Here is a 22,290-nt window from a genome sequence, read left to right as displayed (position 1 = left end):
AAAGCATTTCCTCTTGTTTGGCCACAGCAATTTTTATAGGTTGTTCCAATTCTTGAATTTCTGTAAAAAATTCTTTACTGTTGAATTTTAGGCTTCTGAGTCTTTACACGACAATCAGAACGTTTATGACCTATTCGCCCACAGTTGTAGCATTTGAATTGAAAACTGGTTTTTTTAATTGGATATTTATTTGCATTTCAAGAAAAAGCTGCTCCAGATACTTCCTTAACTCTTTTGTTATTATCTGTTTTCTGTAGTTCAATATCCAATAATTTACTCTTAACAAAATTTAGTGTTTGTTTATCATCACTAGTAGTTTCCAATGCAATAACTATGCTATCGTATGATTGGGGTAAAGTTAACAACAACATACTTATAACAAACGATTTGTCCATTTTCTGTCCAGATCCTTGAAGCTCACGTACACGATTTTCAAATAATAGAAAATGTGACTCCAATGAATCTTTTTCATCATACTTCATTGTCAGCAATTTTCTGATCAAATGAAGGCGACCAGCAACACCTTTCTGTTCAAAAGTTTCTTTTTGTAGTGTCCCAGATTTCCTTTGCCGACTTGTTGTCTTTCACGTATTCCAGATGACTATCAGCAATTCTCTGAATAATTAAAGACTTACATTTTAGTTGTCTCTTTTTGTCTTTCTCAGTTGTGGGTTCTTCCGTGACGAAATTCAAAAGTTCTTGTTCTTCGAGTAATACATCCATCCGAAACTTCCAATCGGAAAAATTCTTTCCATTGAGTAGCGGTACTTTGAATTTGTCATCATCCATTTTTTTTTTTTTTTTTAATATTTATTATTACATAACCAGGATAGGGTGACTAGGCCCATAACCTATTGATTTAAAAAGAGAAACCATACTTTAACAACTGCAATGTAATTATATAAACTTTATTCCAAGACTTAAATAATGTTTGTAGGTTACTTGTATACTTTTTAATTAATTACTTACCAATTTTTTTTATTACCTATATAATATATTATACATCTAACTTTTTAATTATATTCCAACAGTCTTACATCACATATTAATGATATGGATTACGATGAAAGTTCCAACTCTGAGCAAAATGAAGACGACAAAGCCACTGATACTCAAGTTACCCAACCATTACCTCTACAACAGAAAAATAAAAGAAAAGAAACACACATTATAACGAAACAATTAGAAAAAAAGGTAAAAGAAAAATCAGAGATGTTAAGCCAGAATCATATAATTCTGAAAAATACGATGATGTAGATTTTTTTTTAAACAAGTCTAGGCATTACGATAAAAAACTTTCACCTCAATTAATTATTCAAGCAAAAGTTAAAATGTTATCTATTATAATGGATTTGGAACTTCAATCATTAAGTAATGTTTGACACAAATCATGCATACAAATAATTATACTGAGAATTAACTTCAAATTCCTTACATATACCTAATATACATAATATTTGATATTCCTACTACATATACTGATATATACGATATTATGTACAAAGACGGTCGCCATATATCCTTATGGAAAATAAACATCAATAACAAAATATATTTCCCATGCATTGTTATTAATCAACCCAGCTGAAAGCAATAAAGAATTAATTTAGGCGACAATAAGTATATTATAAGTTCTCAGTAATTTATTGAAATTATCTTTGTACATAATAAAGTAGATATTGTTTAAATGTTTAATCGATGACTACATATAGTTTAACAGTTAACAAATAATGTATTATTAAATAGCAGGCTATAAATACAAGAAAATATTGATTTAAAAAGAGAAATCATACTTTAACAACTGCAATATAATTATATAAACTTTATTCCAAGACACATTTATAATTAATAAGAAAAAATTAGAGTTTCATGACACCATGGTCTACACTTTACGTGACTGAGTAACGCAATAAAAACATGTAAAAACATCATGATACAAAATAAAATAAAATAACATAAGGAATTGTGTCTAACTTCAACAGATAATACCTATTTATTTAGTTTTAAGGTTATTTTTTAAAATTTAGTACCTAATTAGATACTAATTTAATTATCAATGTAAATACCTATACCTAGTTAATATAAATTCTTTTTAAATACATTTTTATTATATTTATACTTTATACTATGTACAATTTACTTGTAAGTTCTTACTACATATACATTTACACAGTAACATATCCAGAATTTTTTTTTTTTTTTGGGGGGAGGGTAAAATTAATTGTTGACAAATTTTTTTTAAAAATAATTATTAATGAAAAATATGTTGTTGTTATTTAACAATTGTTTTGGGGTGGGAGGTTACAACCCCTATCCGCCCCCCCTGGATCAGCCACTGCATGTACATTAATACACTATTGTCTAAGTGGGCTAGAATGAAAAATTTATAATTATTAGGTATTACAGTTTATAAATTATAATCTATCCAAAATATACGTACAATAAAATATAAATGTATGTAACAACGACTGTTCTCATAGTAATATTTATTAACAATATGTTAGCCAATAAATTTAATTAATTTTAGTTGTATTAAATTTATATAAGTATTATATACAAATATAATACCTACTAATAGGTAGTTACCTATAAATATGTAACCATATAGAGAACTACCTACTTCAAAATTACTGCCAATTTTTCTGCCTGGCAAAATTGATGTCCTCATGAAAAAAATAGGACCTAGAGGCTAGAGCCTTTATTATTGTCCTTAATTGAATTCAAAATAAATACCGACTTTTAACTCGCAGTTCCTTTTACATAACTATTTAATTTATTTAATTATTTCATAAATAACCGTTGATTAATATTCAATGATAGCCTTGACATTTCTGTGCTTCTAAAATTACCTAAATGTGTAATTACCTAAATTACCTATTTTCGTGTCCCCGACTATAGTCATATATCGTGATGTTCTTTCTTCGGTTCTGAATACCATAATAATTAAATAATATAGGTAGTCTCATCAGCATCGACATTCGTAAGCTTATTCCAATAAACTAAATTTATTAGTTTTGTTAACGAAAAAATTGTTTGATTGCATCCAACTGTAAAGTAGGTAAGCATTAAATTATCAGGGGCGTAGCAAAGTCATTCTTTTAGGGGGGCAACCAAGTCCATTTGGCCGACTGACTATAAAAAGACAATGTGCATACATGTTTTATTTTTAAATTAATTTTTTTATTGTACAATATTGTCGGTGTTCGTAAGTCAGTATTTAAATGTAACACTGTTATTTATACAAAATATTTAATTGATTTTTGGAGGATGAACTTAAAACAAAAGTATTAGATACAAAAAGTTATTGAATACAAATTCTTCTTTTTTTAAGAATTGACCTTTGTTTAGCAATAACATCTAACTTAATATTATCTATTATGTCTTTTTCCGAGGAAACTAACGCCAAATCGCTTAAACGGGAGTCACTCTGAGTTGTCCTCAAGTAATTCTTTACCAACTTAAACTTACTAAATGAACGCTCATTTCCAGCAACAGTTACTGGAGCTGTACACAATAAACGAGACATTCTATTAGCTATAGGAAGCATTTTTTTTGTTTGTTCTGAAACAGCAGCTACATCTGAAACAGTTTTCACTTCTTTGCATTGGTTATAAAGTAGTTCTAACTCAACCTGTAAATGTGACGGGTCTACAACAAACTGTTTGGGTAAAAATGTTATTGCATCTTGAATACCAAATTCAGTTTAAGTTATTCCTTTATACAGGGGGATTGGACAGATTATATAATGGTTTAATTGTACCAATGCAACTTTCTTAATGATTTTTCTTCAGTGACATCAACTCATCCAACACAGATTCATATTCTTTCCTATAAAATGTTTTAAATTATATATTAATCTCTATTATTATCAAGGCGTTTAGGTACAACTTGACGTCTATGGCGAACTATAAACTCTTTTTCAGCATCCACATCAAGATTTCAAAAACGAAATTGAACTATTTATAAGGTTATCATACCATACCATCTACATCAGAATTAATAATGTTTAATGATTCTAGAGCAGGTACCTGAGTACTTGACATAAAATAATATGATTGCATCAGCTATGTTAAGTTCAGTTGATTCGAGACACTTAATTAAAAACTTCATATTATACATAACATTTTCCATAAACTTAATACTGACAACAGTCTATAGAAATTAAATGTTTTGATAAAAAATACGCTGCATTTCTGGTAGATTTATCAAATTTGTCCTTGGTATATTTTGTTATCTCATCTAAAACTTCAATAATTAAATTATGACCAAACAGACTTAATGGCCCATGTGCTATCCATCTAATTTTTTTAGTTTCGATGCAATTTCAATATCAGCTAGTTTGTTCAGTAATGGTGAATATCGTTTTGTACTCGAAGAAAAAAATATATAAAGTTCTTGCATTACTGAAAACATATCGGATATAATAAGACTAGCTTCACATCAATTTTCAATGAATGTGTTTATTCTATGAGCTTGACATGGAATATGAGGTATTTTTCTACCTAATATTATTATTCAGTTAATTTTTGTTGTTAATACTCCAGACATAGGTACTGCTGGCAAAATCACACGACTGAAGAACAAGATTATCAGAATCCAACTCATTCTTTTGCAATGTATCTAATAAGTAATTTGCCATTCCCACGCCACTCTTATTTAAAGCTTCGCGGACTTCTATTGATCTTTCTGTACTGTACCTTCATTATCGTCGAACCTTACAACTAACTGTACGTGACAAATCAGGCGTAGTATCAGCCATTACAGAAAACTGCCCCAATTCCCTAAATTTAGCTCTAATTATTTTGTTCACTGGTTACGCAAGGATGGTTATGAACTCGTTTTGAGATTGGGAACTCAAATATGTTTATATGTAGAATGGTATGGCCGATAACAAGAATCATTCAGCCATTTTTTTAACGACGGACAGTGTCTATAAAGTAAATAGGTACGTAAATTGTCTAAAGTTTCAATTTTAATCGTCTTTTCCTCTGAATGCTAAACCTTGTCTATCGAGGGTTTTGGTTACATCTAGTGTGTAAAGATAACGATTCAAAATAGTCGTAAGCATACTGCATAGACGCAAAAATTGGCTATACTATTAGACGATAATGGAATATAACATATTATTATTATGATGCTTTTATGTAATGCTTTTTTTCGTTAATCCGTGGCTGTATTAATATATTATGTCTATCGTCTATCATGGGCATGTACAAATACGTGAAATCAATTTTTTTCATTCGATTTGGCTGACTATAATATTAAAAAAGTCCGAATGGCTGACTGGGGTAAGTTTAGGGGGGCAAGATACCCCCCAGCCACCCTTTAGTCTCACCCATGTAAATTATACTGAAAATTTAACATATCGGGTTTTGGTAACCATCTATAAACATTGAACAGCTATTGAGCTATGACTAATAACTATCGTACCTAGTATCTACTTACCTACCTTTACCTACTATCATTATTGTCAAAGTATTGTTTTTACAGTGATATGTGTTATCTTTCCGTCTGTCATCAACTTTTGGGGCAGGTAGTGAAAATGCTCCGATTTGCGATCAAGAAACAAAGATATTTAATAAATAAAAAGAAAGAATTAGATAACAAGAAAATCAAACAATTTACAAATTAAAAATATAACAAAATGCTAATACTTATGAAATTGAGGTTAAAAAAGATAAGATTGGGGTCCGTATTGGCATTAGATATCATACGTCTTATAGCTCATTTGACGTGTAATCGGTGGTACACAGAAGGGCATAAAAAGTAATAATGGAACGAGGGGTGCATAGTGGAACAATACAATTTATAAAGGAGAGTAAGGTCGGGAAATCTACTCTACCAGCAGCTAACAATCCTTTTAAGAAGTTAACACTCATAATCCACCTGCACTCCGCTAATGAAGCAAAATCAAGTTGATTGGCTACTGGAGTGTATAGTTATGTTGTGCATATAGATTTATTAATATCTTACTGTAATGAGAATTCATTATTATATTTATTATTCATAGGCGTGACTAGACCTTAAATGTAGGGGAGGGAAGCTTCAGTCCTACCATTTGTATAATAAGTAAATTAAGTGGGGGGATGCCCCCTATATCACTCAAACGCGTTACATTAATTGTTTTCTAAATGTTATGTAAACGTAAATCAATAAATTAATATTTTATTTTATTATTAAAATGTGTGTATAATAGTTATTAGTTATCATAAAAAAGTGGAATGAGGAGGTAAACATTATAATTATTAAAATATATTATTAGTTGGGTACAAATTCAAGTTTTTAAAGTTTTTATGATAGGTATTAGGTACTGTATTAGCGAAAGATAAAGAATCGATATGTGCAAAATAATAATAATACACTAGTCATTACAGTTTAAGCTTCTGCTCACTGAATACTCAGTATTAGGGTTTTATTTAAAAAATGTTTCAATAGCTATAATAGACAACTTAGAGAATCAATTTAGTAATAAAGTTTCCCTCATATAAGTATCTATTCTGAAAATGTTCTTTCACTAAATGTGGAACTTATTGGAACAGAAAGTGAAAAATATAGCATTTAATATACATTTGGAACAATACTATAGATTTTTGAATAATACTCCTTAGTCCTTAGTCCTTAGACATTTTAAATAAATTACCCTGGTGATTGTTACATAAATGATAATAATGATGATACAATTAAATGATTAATAATTTGTTATCCAACCAACATTTATGATTTTAAATTAGTTTCATTTATTTTATATTTATTTAAGCCTATTAACGTTATAAAAACAAAATTTGACTAATTTATTATAATAATAATAACAACGTTGACCAGAATACAAACCATCAGATAACTGTTGTACTTATGAAGATCAAAAGACGATGATAAATTATATTTTAATAATATAATATAAAATTGAATTTTGTTGTTAGCGGTCACTATAAGCGGTCTGCAGGCGCTGCGATTTTTGTCTGGTTAGTCGTTATTTGTATTAACATTTATACATTAATGTTACAAAAATAAAATCCTGAATCTATTATTCTGGGTGAAGACTATTTTTGTGTTTACTTTATTGAAAACTTTTATTAAGTATGTAATAAAATCTACACCACTTTTTATATAAAAAAAAAAATATTAAATTTTAAATTTAGTTATCATTTGTGGAAGTATAGGAGCATAGGAGATGACAGGGGGGGCTAAAATATACTCGTTACGCCTATGATTATAATATTATACTTGCCTACTTACTTACTTAGTCATAGACTAACATAATATTTATATATATTTAAATTTTTAACCATAAATTTATTGCAAATATATTTGCAATTTAACTATAATTGACAATGCCCTCATCAGGTCAAGTATTCAATTTTAATATTAGATTAGTTTGATTTTTCCTTTACACCTTTGTAATTAAATAAATTTATTCACATATATATATAGGTATATAAGCAGTTTATTTTTTGTAAGATAGCATTGACAGCAATTTAATTATTAATTACATCAATAAAATCTTATTTCTACAGATTATTTCTACTAAACACAAATACTAATACTTAATATTACGATAAAAGATTAATCATTATTGCACTGAATTGGAATTGAAAAGCTTGAAAAAACAATAAGATCTATTTATAAATTATAATAGGTTCATAATATTTAAATAGGAATTCCATAGGAAATTAATTTTTTTTTCATTTTGCATTAAATATAGGAGGTAGGTATAATATTATAAATTTAAATTTTCAATTGTTGAATATCCTAATAAAACCTATAAAATAAATAAAATCTTGTATAAAGTAATCTTAAAATTGTTTTTTAAATATTGGTTGATTCAAATTAACCTAATTATTATAGAGGTTAATTTTATTCTGGATTTTTACCATGCTATTCTAATATTCTAGTAACTGATTCATTACAGGCAAATCCCTATTGGGGAATGTTATATTTTAGTATATATATATTTTTTACAATAAATAGTTTAAATGTCTTAAAATTTTAAAATTTTAAATATGAAGAAAATTCTTAAAAATGTTATTAAATGTTATTTTTAATGTTATCTGTGACATATTATGACATTATGTACTAAAACTATAAAATTATTTTTTCTAAAAAAAATGTAGGCTCCCACCATTTCAGATTTCTGAATCCATGCTTGATTCATTATCAATATTCAAACATTAATACTATTATAATATAGTAACTACTTGACTACTTATTATTCTAAACTACATATAGTAAAGATGAAGACAAAAACTTTTTAATAAGTTTAAAGTACAAATTACAAGCCTCTCTTTTTTTTCCCAATATATTCAAACATATCCTCTGGGGAATCTAAATATTCTGATAGAACAACAACTCCAGTACAAAGGTAAGTGTTAAGATCAAGATCGGTCAGATCTTTCACTGCATCTCTTATACATTCTTCCATGTCAACAAGTTCTTGTGCTCTAAATGGTTCAGGTACTCTACCATTCACATTATTTAAATGCTCCGTTAAAGTTATGTACACTTTGCCTGGTTTATCGTTTAAATAATGAATATCTTCCTGGATATCTTTTAGAAGTTCATAAAAGAAGAATTGCTCCTTGTTGTATCTGTGAATGTTATCCATGATACCTGTTGACATTTAAATTATGCAATATTAATAACAGATTAATTTATTGGCATAACTATAAGATAATATCTGTTTTAGTGTAAATAAACTCTTTGGTTACTAAAATGTAATATAATTAATAGTTCATATTTCTCAACTGTTGGTAATAAATTCAAAATTATATTGTTTCAACACCACATTCTTATGTAGTCTGGTAGTCGTATTAATTTTTTTTTGTTATCAATTATATGTAAATAAATAGGTATGTTTATATAAATCACATATTTTCAATTATAAAATTTAAAATAAGCACCTATGCCAGTAAATGTTATTTTGTATTTTTTTTAATGATTTTATAGACAGAATAATTAATTATAAATATTGGTTAGAAATTGTGTAATTCTTTCATTTTAATCATAATACATTTTTATGGATATATTATTTTTATTTATAATTGTATTATAATTATTGTTAAAATCAGTCAAACACAAATTTGAAATATTTACTTTTCCAGAACCTAACACGTATTTCTCATAACATTCCAAACTATCTTACACTATTATCTCAAAAATCACAAAGGTCATTATTATAATAATTATTAAGATTTAAGTTTAAGAACTATTATGTGTTGAGCGTAGTCTTATACATAAAAAAACAAGTTTTTAAGAAAAAATGATATCAAACTTTCAATGGTATGGTGTTCATATATAAATATATTATACTGAAATATAGCAATAGCGATGCATTGCTAGGTCGGCTAGTTACGAGGACGTTTTACCGATATTTATCACTCGTCTTCCAATTGAGCAAATTTTACGCTCAGCCAATCACATTTAGCTTCGTTAGTTCTAAAGGTAAGCTTATTATGTAGGCAATGTCATAGGATTTTTATTATATTTTAATTTCAAGCGAAATATAAGTATTTTAAAATGCACAAACAATTTATAATGTTAAAATACTTATAACTTGCTATAAAATAAAAATATAATAAAGGTCCATGTCACTGGTACCCCCCATTTCGAATTTCAGATCCAAACAAATTGTATTTGTTTGTGCTTCGTTAGTGTTCATTAATATCGTTAGTGCCCTTCTCTTAACATTTAATTTGAGTTTCCTATTCCTACATGGGGGTGGAAGACATGTTAATTTAGATTTTATATTTGGGGTCGAAAAATGTTTCATTCATTTATACTTTGTTAGTGCTTCACTAGTATACTAGACTTCGTATCTAGTCCAGCCCTTAGAGTTGTGTCTTTAAATTAAAATTAAAATCAAAAATATATACGTGTTCTGTATGCAATGTAAATAGTTTATAAAATAAATGAACAAATAATATCATATTGAATCAATTTGTACCGTTTAGAGCCCAGACACATTTTGCAAAGGCACACCCACACGTTCAGGCAAGTAGTAATAATTTACAAATATATTTTGTAATAACAACCCCTGATAAGAAAAAAATTAAGATTTGCTTATAACTTCTTTGGAAATTGTGATATGAAGCATGATTCATCATAACGAGAACTAGATGGCAGTACCAGTAAAATATCTCTATCATAATTAATCAATAATATATATTATAATATTATTATAATAAATAGGGTTCGGATTTAAAGGCAATTTAATCAGTAAAATGCATTTAAAATGTCAAAAAAGGAAAAAAAAGCATTTAATTAATTTAAAAAAATTTACTAAAAAATAAATAGTTTGTATATTGTATATTTAACTAGTGTGTATTAAAAAAAAACACTATTATGTAATCAGATAAACAGTCATTAGTAAAACGTTGACGGTTTGGGCTTAAACTATTTGTGTACATAGACGATGTAATCGGGGTGGTCTGACGCATTATAAACGCATTATTTTAATCTATAGATAGGTAGTTTGGGTACTTTTATAAACGTTAAATTAACTGGCCATTACCAAATAACTCGATAAAGTATTTAGCGATGTCGGTAAATATCACCGATAATAAAACCCATTAAAAATAATTAAAGAAAATATTTAATCAGAAAATCTTATCGATCTGTACCGTTTATACGTATATTATGTATAAAACTATTAAATCAATAGAAAATTAAACACAATAAAGGCATTTATTTAAATGAAAAAGGCAAAAAGGCATTTATCAGTAAAAAAAGGAAATAAAAATACTCTTACATATTAAATGATACGCATTTTTATATAAAAATGATTTCTCTATTATTATTATTATTATTATTATTATTATTAAAAAAAGGCTTTTGCCTTCAAATTGGAACATTAAAGATAAACAAACATAATATATATTATGAAACACACAGGTGCGTCGCGGGCGCTCAGGTTGGTGTTTCACAATGGAGTGCCGGTGTGCACGGGTAGTTAAAAGGTTGTTGAAGCACAGCACACAAACAGTTGGAATATTTTTTACGTAATGTCAATAGTACATTTTTAATAAGGCAATTAAATCTGTTATGAAAAAAACACTTAATTTATTTCAAAACAGAATTATACAAATGAAAATAATAAAATGTAATTTTTTGAGGATATAGCAACTATCTGAAAATAATATAACTATATAAATTAATTTAAAAATAAAATAAAATATAGAGATCCAGACGGATCCTAAATATTGCTGAGAGCACTGCAGTATGAAAGTGAGGGGTTTTATAGAATTCCGATATTACAAAACTAATAATGGATGTAAAAATAAATAAGGAAGATACTAATATGTAAATTTAGTTCTAAATAATTATTAGGTACTTATGAGAGCAATTAAATGTTCATTCTTACCTAGTTATAATTTCTTGAAGAAAAATCAATAATACAAATTGGCGAAGTATTTGTAATTCTGGTTGGCAGAAATGAAACAATGACTGGGTAGAACTTTAACTACATGAAAAAATAAAACAGCTTTATTATTTTTAATTTATGACTATTATATTAACCAATAATATATTATATCAAAATATGTCAGACCTTCCGACCGTGTCAACGTATTATTGAGTCTACGATATCGGTAGCAACCTTTTGTACTACACTCCAAAAGAGAAGATACACGGGTTTTCGTCCGTCACTGCGCATCTCCCACCACTTTTCCCCGTTTGGTAACGATTGTCAAAAATTCGATAATTTTGCAGGGGTCGTGGTAAGGAGTGGGAAAAATTTGGGGCTCCGTGCTACGCCGGGCGTCGGCGTCAGTCGGATGCACGGCGTGTAAACTTCTCTCATGGAGCGGGGTATATGCTCAAATCACCTAGGAAACGCAAGTCGCTTTGGCAACCAAATGAATGCGATCCGCCGTCTCGAGGTTTAAATTATCCCACTATGGGGTAGCTTAAAGCTTTACGTGTATACAACAGCGATTCTGCGCAGTCTAGCGGCGGCGGAGGCGCTTGCGCTGGTAAAGTGCCCACCACTTTCCGTTCCCACAACAGTGCTCGACATGGCAAAATCAAAGTAAGGGGACTCTGTTTACTTTTAAAAAAAGAGCATCCTCAATCCTCATCACTTGTAAAACATTATTGAGCCGTAGGGGTAATATATTATTTGTAATATTTACAAATAATCAATTTAAAAAAGGTGGGCAAGTGTGTTTACCTAATTTACCCAACAAATATCATTTTATTGACAATTATAGAATTAAAAACTAAAAAATGGGTGGGTAAGTGGATGTCGCTCTGCTGTACAGTAGGTTACAAGTGGGTCACTGTAATGGATGGTGTTAAATTTGAATTCAATGATATAATATCATTGTATAAGAAAAACGATTCTGAGCGAAAACGGTCAGTCAGCCTATGATATTACCAAGTACATTTGATGATATTATTGTGAATAAAGTAATTTATATATACCCTATTTACGTGGAGCCTTGTGTTAAATTTTCAATCCTTAGCCATAAAAGTTAAACATTTTATACATTTTTAACTACAAAATAATTTATAAATTATAAATTTGATAAATGTTGTCAAAATTTGAACCTTAAATGCTTATAAAAAAAAATTGTGCCTTTGTATTTTTAATATTTTTCAACTGCTATTAGAACGATATATCAGGATATTTTACTTTTGACCCCCAAAGAACCAACTAGATTCACTTTCCTATCAGAAAAGTTACTATTGAAGAAAATCCAAGCACTTTTACTGTCCTAAAAGGTGATGACAGACATAACAAAAAAATAAAATAAAAAAAACACACGTCATTTTATAATCAATACATTCATCATCTATCACTCAGTTGCTAAGAATCTAAAATAATAATAATACAAGTTAATATAAGACATAGGAAATTACTGTATGAAATTACCCCCCTCCTAGCTGAGCACAAGATGGGAATGTGTAGCAATAGACGAGTTTTATGCATTACTGACTTGCGTTCTCTCGTTGATTTAAGTATAGTAATTTATTAATTAGTTTACCTGAGTATAAGACAACAATGTCTCGCCAATTTTTAACAAGATAAAGTTAAAATTGAACATTATGTATTTTGTATAAAAGTCTAACCTGTACTACAGAGGTACAATATAATATTATAATGTTGTCAGAACTGAGCAAGATACCACAAAAAGAGTATCTCGATACAAAATACAGAGTAGGTACTTTAAGTTTTACTAACTTCTTATCTAAATAAAACTTAAGATACTACTTAAGAACTATAAGATACTCTAATAACCATTTAAAGATACTTGACATTTTTAATGTGTTTATTTAAGTTATGTTATACTAAAAATAACTTGTCCTTAAATATATATATATATTTCAATACTAGTACATAAAGTAGTATTATGATTAGTCTTCTAAAAGATACTTTTTAAAAGTATTCAATTACAGTTATGGTTACAGATTCTTATTTTGTAAAGTATTTAAAATACATACTTCAATACTCAGTAAAAAAAAGTATTTGTAGATAATTTCAATTCAACTATTTAAAAAAAATATTTAGTAATTACTAAATATTTTTTTTACCTTTTAAATCAACTTATCTAATTTTTATATTTTTTGTTAATTCAAAGAGTATTTAACACTGTATCATTTTGTTTAACTATAAAATCCTCTTTTTATGTCAAAGAATCTAAATTAAAATTAATATAGTAAATTGATAAATCAAAAAGAATAAGTATTTGAAAATTAGTATTTGATTTTAAATACAGATACCTTAAGCAATTATTTGAAATACTTTGTTCTAGTACTTTTTTTAAGTATTAAACATACATATTTGAGTACCTAAAAAATATTTTAATTTTGAATACTTTTACTTGAGTACTATACAAGAATGATTATAATAATAGTATAATAGTAATATAAGTAGGAGCCTATAATACTAATACATACTAGTATAAAAATTATGTTATTGACTGTAGTTTATGATAACTATCTAAATAATTATGTACATAAATAACAATTATTAATAGCATTTTAGAATACTATTATTATTATTATTTAGTATTAACTGTAGTATACTTTAAGTAATTAACTATTTAAAATATATATTAGGTATGTGTATAAATATAAGTTCTAAAATACCTGTGATTAATTTTATTCAAATGCAGTGACTATTGAATATTGAGTATCTAGTATTAAAATACTCCATGGACAAGTATCTAGTATCTAATATTGTAATTCACAATACTCATTTTTAAGTAACTTGCCTATCCCTGTATATAGCAATATATTACACAAGTAACTAGTAAGTAAAAAAGCTACATAGTTGGTAATAATAATATTTATTTGCCACCAAGTTAAAAATGTTTAAATAACTTAGATGTTACAAATAAGATCCATTAATTGGTTCTCTTTTCAAAAGCAAAGCTTGCGCTGAAAAGAGAAACAACTCTAAAAAGAGAGCTAAGTTAGAAGCTAGAAAACAACAAATCAAGCATACATTTACAACAAACAATTTAAAAATTGATCAATTCATTTAATATGTAGTAAATCAAAATCAAAAAATACATACCAACTCTTAACCATCAATGTTTAAGGTTTATTCATTCATAAAAATTGAATAATAATTATGATAAAATAATAATCAGTTTTAAATAATATTTTTGTTCCTTAGCAATATTATTATTTAAATATCATAAAATCTATTACTACTACTGTTTATAGTATGGCTAAATCAAATTTTTTTTTTCAAATTATTTTCAATTATAATTTTCATAGCCTATATTGGCTTATAAATAGAGTTTGGGTTTTGTAGCACTATAAAACAATAAAAATTAACACTTAAAATAAAGCAAAAAATCACTAAAATTCCTAAAAAAAGTACCTAAACTATTTTTAATAAACCTACAAAATTTGAAAATAGACTTGTACCTATAGTTTTTTTATTATTATTTAAAACGGGTTAGTTTAAAATCCGGAATTGTAATTAAATACATAAAAATATAAAATGAAACTAAATAAAAATAAATGTAAAAATGTTTAAAAAAGTTGTGGACACTTCCAGTTGACAACTTGTGGATGTTTTGTTAATATAGAAAATAATGTACAATAAATAAGAAATGTCACTAGTGAATCATCCAAGATATATTGAATACATCAAACATATAACAAGATAAAATCGACAAGCCAAGTCCTTGGAACATATTAAAATATGATATAAAAGTCAAATACATTGATTTAGATTACATTTTTAAAATGCTATCAAGCACAAAACAAAAAACTTAAACATTAAAACGTAAAAAAGCACACAAAAAACCAAAAAGATAGATAAAAAAGCAAAATAAAATGTAAAGAATTTTATTCTAAGTGGTGTAAATCAAATGTATAGCAGATATACAAAGTATTTTAGATCAATAAAAAAAAAAAGCAAATGCCTAGAAAATTCGAACTTAAGTGAGTAACTGAGTAAACTGTTGTCTATGATACTTTGTACCTCAATTTGCACTATAGTCAATATTCAATACTATATGAGATTAAAAGTGATACAATCTGTTGATAAGCTATTGAATTGCAAATAAATTATTTATGATATTTGTTAGCAAACATATATTATATTTTAAGTTTTCTTTGGCCTTTAGATCATTTTAGATTCTGAGCGGAGCGATGAATGTATTGATTTTACAATGATGAATGTTTTTTTATTTGTTCTGTGTCATTGTCATTTGTTTTAAGATTACACCAAACACCAAAGTCAATTTTGCGTTTAACTTCCCTTTTTTCCTTAATTTTTCTTTTGTTTTTCACGGCGCATTAAAAAATACTACCAACAATATTCACTTTCCCATTGAACAAGATACTGAAGTTGAAAATCAAAGCATTATTTCAATTACTTATCGTGTACACAGATACAAAAAAAAACACACACACACACACATCACTATAAAATCAATACATTCATTGTTCCACTCAGAATCTAAAATATTTTGATGTGTTTTGAACTGTATACGGACATTTACAGAATCCAATTTTTTTAGTTTTTTTTTTTTCTATGAATGTCAATTAAATTTTATTTGTTGAGTGAAAAAGCTTGAAAATTTAATACAAAGATCTAAATATATCGTTACAATGGAGTTTGAAAAATGTTAAATATCCAACACAAATTTTTTTATAAGCATTTAAAGTTCAAATGTTGACAAAACACGTAAAAATCACGATAATGTGCAAATTATTTTGAGTAAGAAATTCATAAAAATTTTTCTTTTTAAATCTAAGATTTTAAAATTTAATACAAAATTTCTTATAAGTTACATTTTTATAATATCGGATATTCACCCGATTTCTCATGTAGCGGTTTTGTTATTTTGTTGTAATTCAAAAACGAATAACTGTAGATACATGAAATTTTAAATACATGGCCACAATTTTTTTTTATAAGCATTTAAAGTTCGAATTTTTAAAAAATTTATCAAATGTTCAAATTCTCTAGCCAAGGATTGAAATTTTAAAACAAGGTTCCACATAAATAGGTTATATGTAAATTACTCTATTCACAATAATATCATCATGAATTTTACTGAATTTTTATATTTTTATTTTCAATACACCATAAAATTTCAAAAATATCTTGACTCTTTTTGAGATGTTTACGGACATAATCAGTTTTGGTTATCAAATGTTTAACTTTTTCTCCATCATAGTAAATAGTAGGTATATGCGATTATTTATTTTGCAAATAATCGAATATTGTAAATAATTTATGTTCATAATCAATTAGTTTTTTGTTATTGATGTAATTGATATAATGATTAATCGATTATAAGTAAGTCAAAATATTGTCATATATTTTAACAATTAATAACAGACTACCCATCACAGACTGATTAACCGATTAATATTAACGGTTTTGGATTAGAGTATACAATATACATATATATTATATTATCAGGTAAATTTAACTAATACTAGTTATCTATGTATAATCAACCTAATAACAGGCTACAAATTAAAAAACATAAACATGTGAAAATGTCTATCTTTATCTTTAATCAAACAGAATTAATATTGATAAATTTAGATTTACATGTTTTTTAAGAATGTGTTTTCCGGTAATCGAGTATTCTCCCAGTCGTCAATAATCATTATTATTGTTAATAATGACAATATTGTGTTATAATACCAAGGACAATAATCATACCAATTTATAAAAAAAACATTAGGTTAAAAATCAGTAGGAAATAAAAACACAATTTTTCGAAATATTTAGAATTTAAAACATTTTAACCACTGTATAGTATACTTAATTTTATTTTTATTTCATTTAAATATGAATTTTTATTTTTTTATTAAATGTAATGTAAATTGTAATACAATATTAACTAGCCATTATTTCATTATTATTTATTATTATAGACTTGAAAAGTGAAAATGCTAGTTTCATTAAGCTTGTTATTTTCACTCCTATCAACAAAATATTGTTAATAATATAATATAATTATTGATTTTGATTGATTACATCACAATACAGTGAAACTTGACTTTACAGATACCTTTCTGTTCAACAGAATGATTAACTTCCAGAAAAACTATATGTCTATAACAGACCCTTTATATTATAGATACAGACAGTAAAATTTCTCCACCATACGTTGATAAAGAACAACAATCTTAGTTCAAAATCAATTATAATTGCATACTTAAGTACTATACAACCATAGGTGCAAAAAGGGGGGGGCTAAGGTGCTTAGGCCCCCATAGAATTTCTTTAGCCCCCCCTCCTCAAAAAAAACCAATGATTTCATTACTATAATTTAAAAGCATCGTAAGAGTATCAAATATAGACCCAAATTTCAAACACTATTTACGCCTATGTATGCAACAGTGTTGTGCAAGGTGCAATATTACACATAAACCCTGGATGGTGAAGGCAAGGATGGCGACTGATCACATACTCCTATATTGCTGATAACAAAATACACATATTAATAATAATCTACCAATAGATCTTTAAATAACTATCAATGTATGTGTGTACCTATATCTTGTATGTAATATTTACTAATAGTTAGTATAAGATTGTTTTCATAAAATATATTATCATTAAATTGATACATGGGTACGTAATAGCTTATGTGAGTGACATACTAAACAGATAGTAGTAGGTAGTCTACCAACAAACACCTTAATATAATGGATACTATTGATGGTCTTGTGACTGTCAGCTATATACAGGTTTCACACTGTTTTTAGAAATGCAAAGAAATAATAGGCACCAAAACAGAGAAGTGTACACATATACAGAAAGTACACACACTTTTGGTACTATGTTGGATTCACACACATAACACTAGTGATATAGGCTATACCATGGTTTATGATCAAAAGTTTATAGTATAAAAAGTTGACTCCAATTTTCAATATTACCGTGTACCGACCGCAGACAGCTGTAACAGAGTTGAAGAGTCTGAGTCCGATATAAAACTGGTATATTGCAAGAGTAATTTCTTAAATGAAAGTGGTCTTCTTTGAAAATATTAGAAACTTGTGTAACTAATATCAAATTAATTTATATAAAAGTAAATTTATATTAAGTAAGACACAATGTCAACTTAGGAAATGCTGTATTACTGAGAAGGAATAAAACAACGTTGATGCTACAATACAAGCTTGGAATAATTTGAAATTAGGATTTAAGACCACAAACAAAATAATTAATAAGCTATGATATATTATAAAACAGTAATCAAAAAGCAGATAGAAATGATAACAAACTATTTTTCACCTAATCACTAAAAACATAAATATATTGATAACAGTCATCAGATCAATAAAATATAATAAACAAACTTTAAATGATAATATTGTAGAGAATTTGGAATCAAAAAATAATAGATAGACATAATATTTGTGGAAACCATAAGAAATAAGTGAATAGTGATTACCAATAATTATCCAATAGTAAAGACGTTAAGATGTTAACTTATATAAATCTAATTGTTACGCAAACAAATTTCCATAAAACTGCATTACAAAAATACTTTTATGATTAACCTGGGCCATCTAAGGTTTCTCTTAAATAAAAGTCGTGGATACACCAGTAAGCAACGATTATAATTAATAATATACCATTCAATACATAACTTATAACCTAATCATTTAATTAAATAAATTCATAAAATGTTTGTGCCATGATGTAACAATTTATATTCGTTTTTACTCAATTTAAAATACTAAATAAATATGTATGAAATATTCGAACTTATAGACATTGTACATGTATGGTTTCAATATTTTAGTAATATTTTGTACCTATAAATTCAAATAATGTTGAAGAAATGAAATGATTCAAACTGACTATTATTTTTCAGATAGCAGCATATCAAGCCACACAGCGTTGGCTCAGTTGGTGTCGTATTAGAAGTACTTTGTATGAAAATAGTGCGGGAGTTTTTGACCGCAGCTTGTGGGTACTGAAGAATGGCATCTGGTATCCATATGCCATGCTTCAGTACAGCGATCGAAAACTTCGGCACTATTTAAATACTAGGTATATTTAGTTCCACAAATTCAACCAACCTTAGTTTCAGCATATAACTTAAGACAAATCAAAAATTATTTATATATCATTTTTGGTCCATGCCGCTATCGGTTGATTTTTGAGTCATACCATTCTGTATTAACATTTGCTTTAGTCCACGGACCGCTATTATAACCGGTTAGAATTGAATCCATAGTAATATATGAAAGAGGAATCCAGGTATAGTGCTATGTATAGTTTTAATGATGACTAGTAATAATATTTTGTACCTATAAATTCAACATAATTTAACTGACTATTATTTTTCAGATAGCAGTGTATCAAGCCACACGGCGTTGGCTCAGTTGGTGTCTTTCAAATAAAACACATCTCATTTAAATTCAACAATAACACAGAGAAAACTAAACTGGAGGAGATGCTACATAAGTAATTAAATACAATATCCTTTCACATCTAATCATCCAAACTAATATACAATTGTATTACTCTTTTACTCAACTTTTATTTTTAAATTAACTTTTTAACATTCAACTAATTTTATCACAAGTCACTTGTAATGATCAATTTAAATTATGATCTTTGTGCATTGTGAGAAATCCATTGATAAACATACTTGGGTAGATTGAAGCAAAATTTATTTTGTATTTAGTTATACAGCTATAGGCTTGATAGTTAAAGACCCATAACACAAGAATCTAAATACTAATCAAATTTAATGGAATGTTCCATTGTTACATCTATACAAGTTCTATAAAAATTTCAGTTCAATCTTAACATACAAGATTGTAATATTACACATTGTCAAAATTAAATTTTAATGTAAGTACATTGTGCGCAAGTAATGAGTTTAACCCAATAGATATAAGCAAATTCAAATAATTTAAAGAAACCACATAAATACAATAAATAAAAACTTTTTAACCGTCTATGTTATGTTTTTGTTACTGTGACACAATATTGATTATTGCTCAAATTACCTATATTATTGTTTTTTTGTTAATTAAAAAAAACTGAAGTAGACAAAAAAGCTAATCATTCGGTGCAATTTTAGAAATATTTTAAATTTAAAATCATCACAGTAGCCCACATACAGTTAAACTATATAAATTAAATATTCAAAATATGTTAAACAAATATGCTTCCTTACCGAATTGCTAAATTTGTACGTATAATTATGGTATAACGCAATGTATGGTTTTAATGATGATTCGTAGTAATATTTTGTCCCTATAAATTTAACAAAATTTAACTGACCATTATTTTTCAGGTTTTTTCAGGAACTTATAGACATTGTACATGTATGGTTTTAATATTTTAGTAATATTTTGTACCTATAAATTCAAATAATGTTGAAGAAATGAAATGATTCAAACTGACTATTATTTTTCAGATAGCAGCTTATCAAGCCACACAGCGTTGGCTCAGTTGGTGTCGTATTAGAAGTACTTTGTATGAAAATAGTGCGGGAGTTTTTGACCGCAGCTTGTGGGTACTGAAGAATGGCATCTGGTATCCATATGCCATGCTTCAGTACAGCGATCGAAAACTTCGGCACTATTTAAATACTAGGTATATTTAGTTCCACAAATTCAACCAACCTTAGTTTCAGCATATAACTTAAGACAAATCAAAAATTATTTATATATCATTTTTGGTCCATGCCGCTATCGGTTGATTTTTGAGTCATACCATTCTGTATTAACATTTGCTTTAGTCCACGGACCGCTATTATAACCGGTTAGAATTGAATCCATAGTAATATATGAAAGAGGAATCCAGGTATAGTGCTATGTATAGTTTTAATGATGACTAGTAATAATATTTTGTACCTATAAATTCAACATAATTTAACTGACTATTATTTTTCAGATAGCAGTGTATCAAGCCACACGGCGTTGGCTCAGTTGGTGTCTTTCAAATAAAACACATCTCATTTAAATTCAACAATAACACAGAGAAAACTAAACTGGAGGAGATGCTACATAAGTAATTAAATACAATATCCTTTCACATCTAATCATCCAAACTAATATACAATTGTATTACTCTTTTACTCAACTTTTATTTTTAAATTAACTTTTTAACATTCAACTAATTTTATCACAAGTCACTTGTAATGATCAATTTAAATTATGATCTTTGTGCATTGTGAGAAATCCATTGATAAACATACTTGGGTAGATTGAAGCAAAATTTATTTTGTATTTAGTTATACAGCTATAGGCTTGATAGTTAAAGACCCATAACACAAGAATCTAAATACTAATCAAATTTAATGGAATGTTCCATTGTTACATCTATACAAGTTCTATAAAAATTTCAGTTCAGTCTTAACATACAAGATTGTAATATTACACATTGTCAAAATTAAATTTTAATGTAAGTACATTGTGCGCAAGTAATGAGTTTAACCCAATAGATATATGCAAATTCAAATAATTTAAAGAAACCACATAAATACAATAAATAAAAACTTTTTAACCGTCTATGTTATGTTTTTGTCATGCCGCTATCGGTTGATTTTAGTAATATATGAATATGCACTGTTTATGCACTTAAAACTACTGTAATATGCATGCATTTATGCACTAAAAAATTACGAAAAATGCAAACAAAATATGCGTTAAAAATGTATTACAATTCATAAAACAAAAATACTATATTTTTATTACCCAGTAGTTATTTTTATATATTATTTTTTTTACTACAATTTAAAATACATTTCTTAAATTTACATAGCGTTTTATTAACTTTAATTTATATTATTATATATTTATTATTTATTAGTGACTAATAATTAATTTTATTACATT

General features: G+C 27.1%; 1 protein-coding gene across 2 annotated transcripts; it reads right to left on the bottom strand.

The window, feature by feature from the left end:
- Positions 1 to 8,020: 8,020 nt before the first annotated feature.
- Positions 8,021 to 18,690, bottom strand: LOC132936409 (uncharacterized). Of its 2 annotated transcripts, none has more exons than XM_061003129.1 (2): positions 18,364 to 18,690; positions 8,021 to 8,607 (listed from the first exon to the last, which is right to left on the bottom strand). In XM_061003129.1, the coding sequence occupies exon 2, from the start codon at positions 8,600 to 8,602 to the stop codon at positions 8,270 to 8,272; it is 333 nt and encodes a 110-aa protein (XP_060859112.1). In that variant the 5' UTR covers positions 8,603 to 8,607; positions 18,364 to 18,690; the 3' UTR covers positions 8,021 to 8,269. The 2 variants fall into 2 exon arrangements, 1 of the variants encoding a protein (XP_060859112.1); XR_009663451.1 differs by lacking the exon at positions 8,021 to 8,607 and adding an exon at positions 11,354 to 11,455.
- Between the last annotated feature and the right edge of the window lie 3,600 nt (positions 18,691 to 22,290).

Source organism: Metopolophium dirhodum, chromosome 1 (genome assembly GCF_019925205.1).
Source record: "Metopolophium dirhodum isolate CAU chromosome 1, ASM1992520v1, whole genome shotgun sequence".
In the NCBI taxonomy this organism is placed as follows: Eukaryota; Metazoa; Arthropoda; class Insecta; order Hemiptera; family Aphididae; genus Metopolophium; species Metopolophium dirhodum.
The sequence above is the reverse complement of the archived record's forward strand: the minus strand, read 5'-3'. Positions and strand labels throughout refer to the sequence as shown.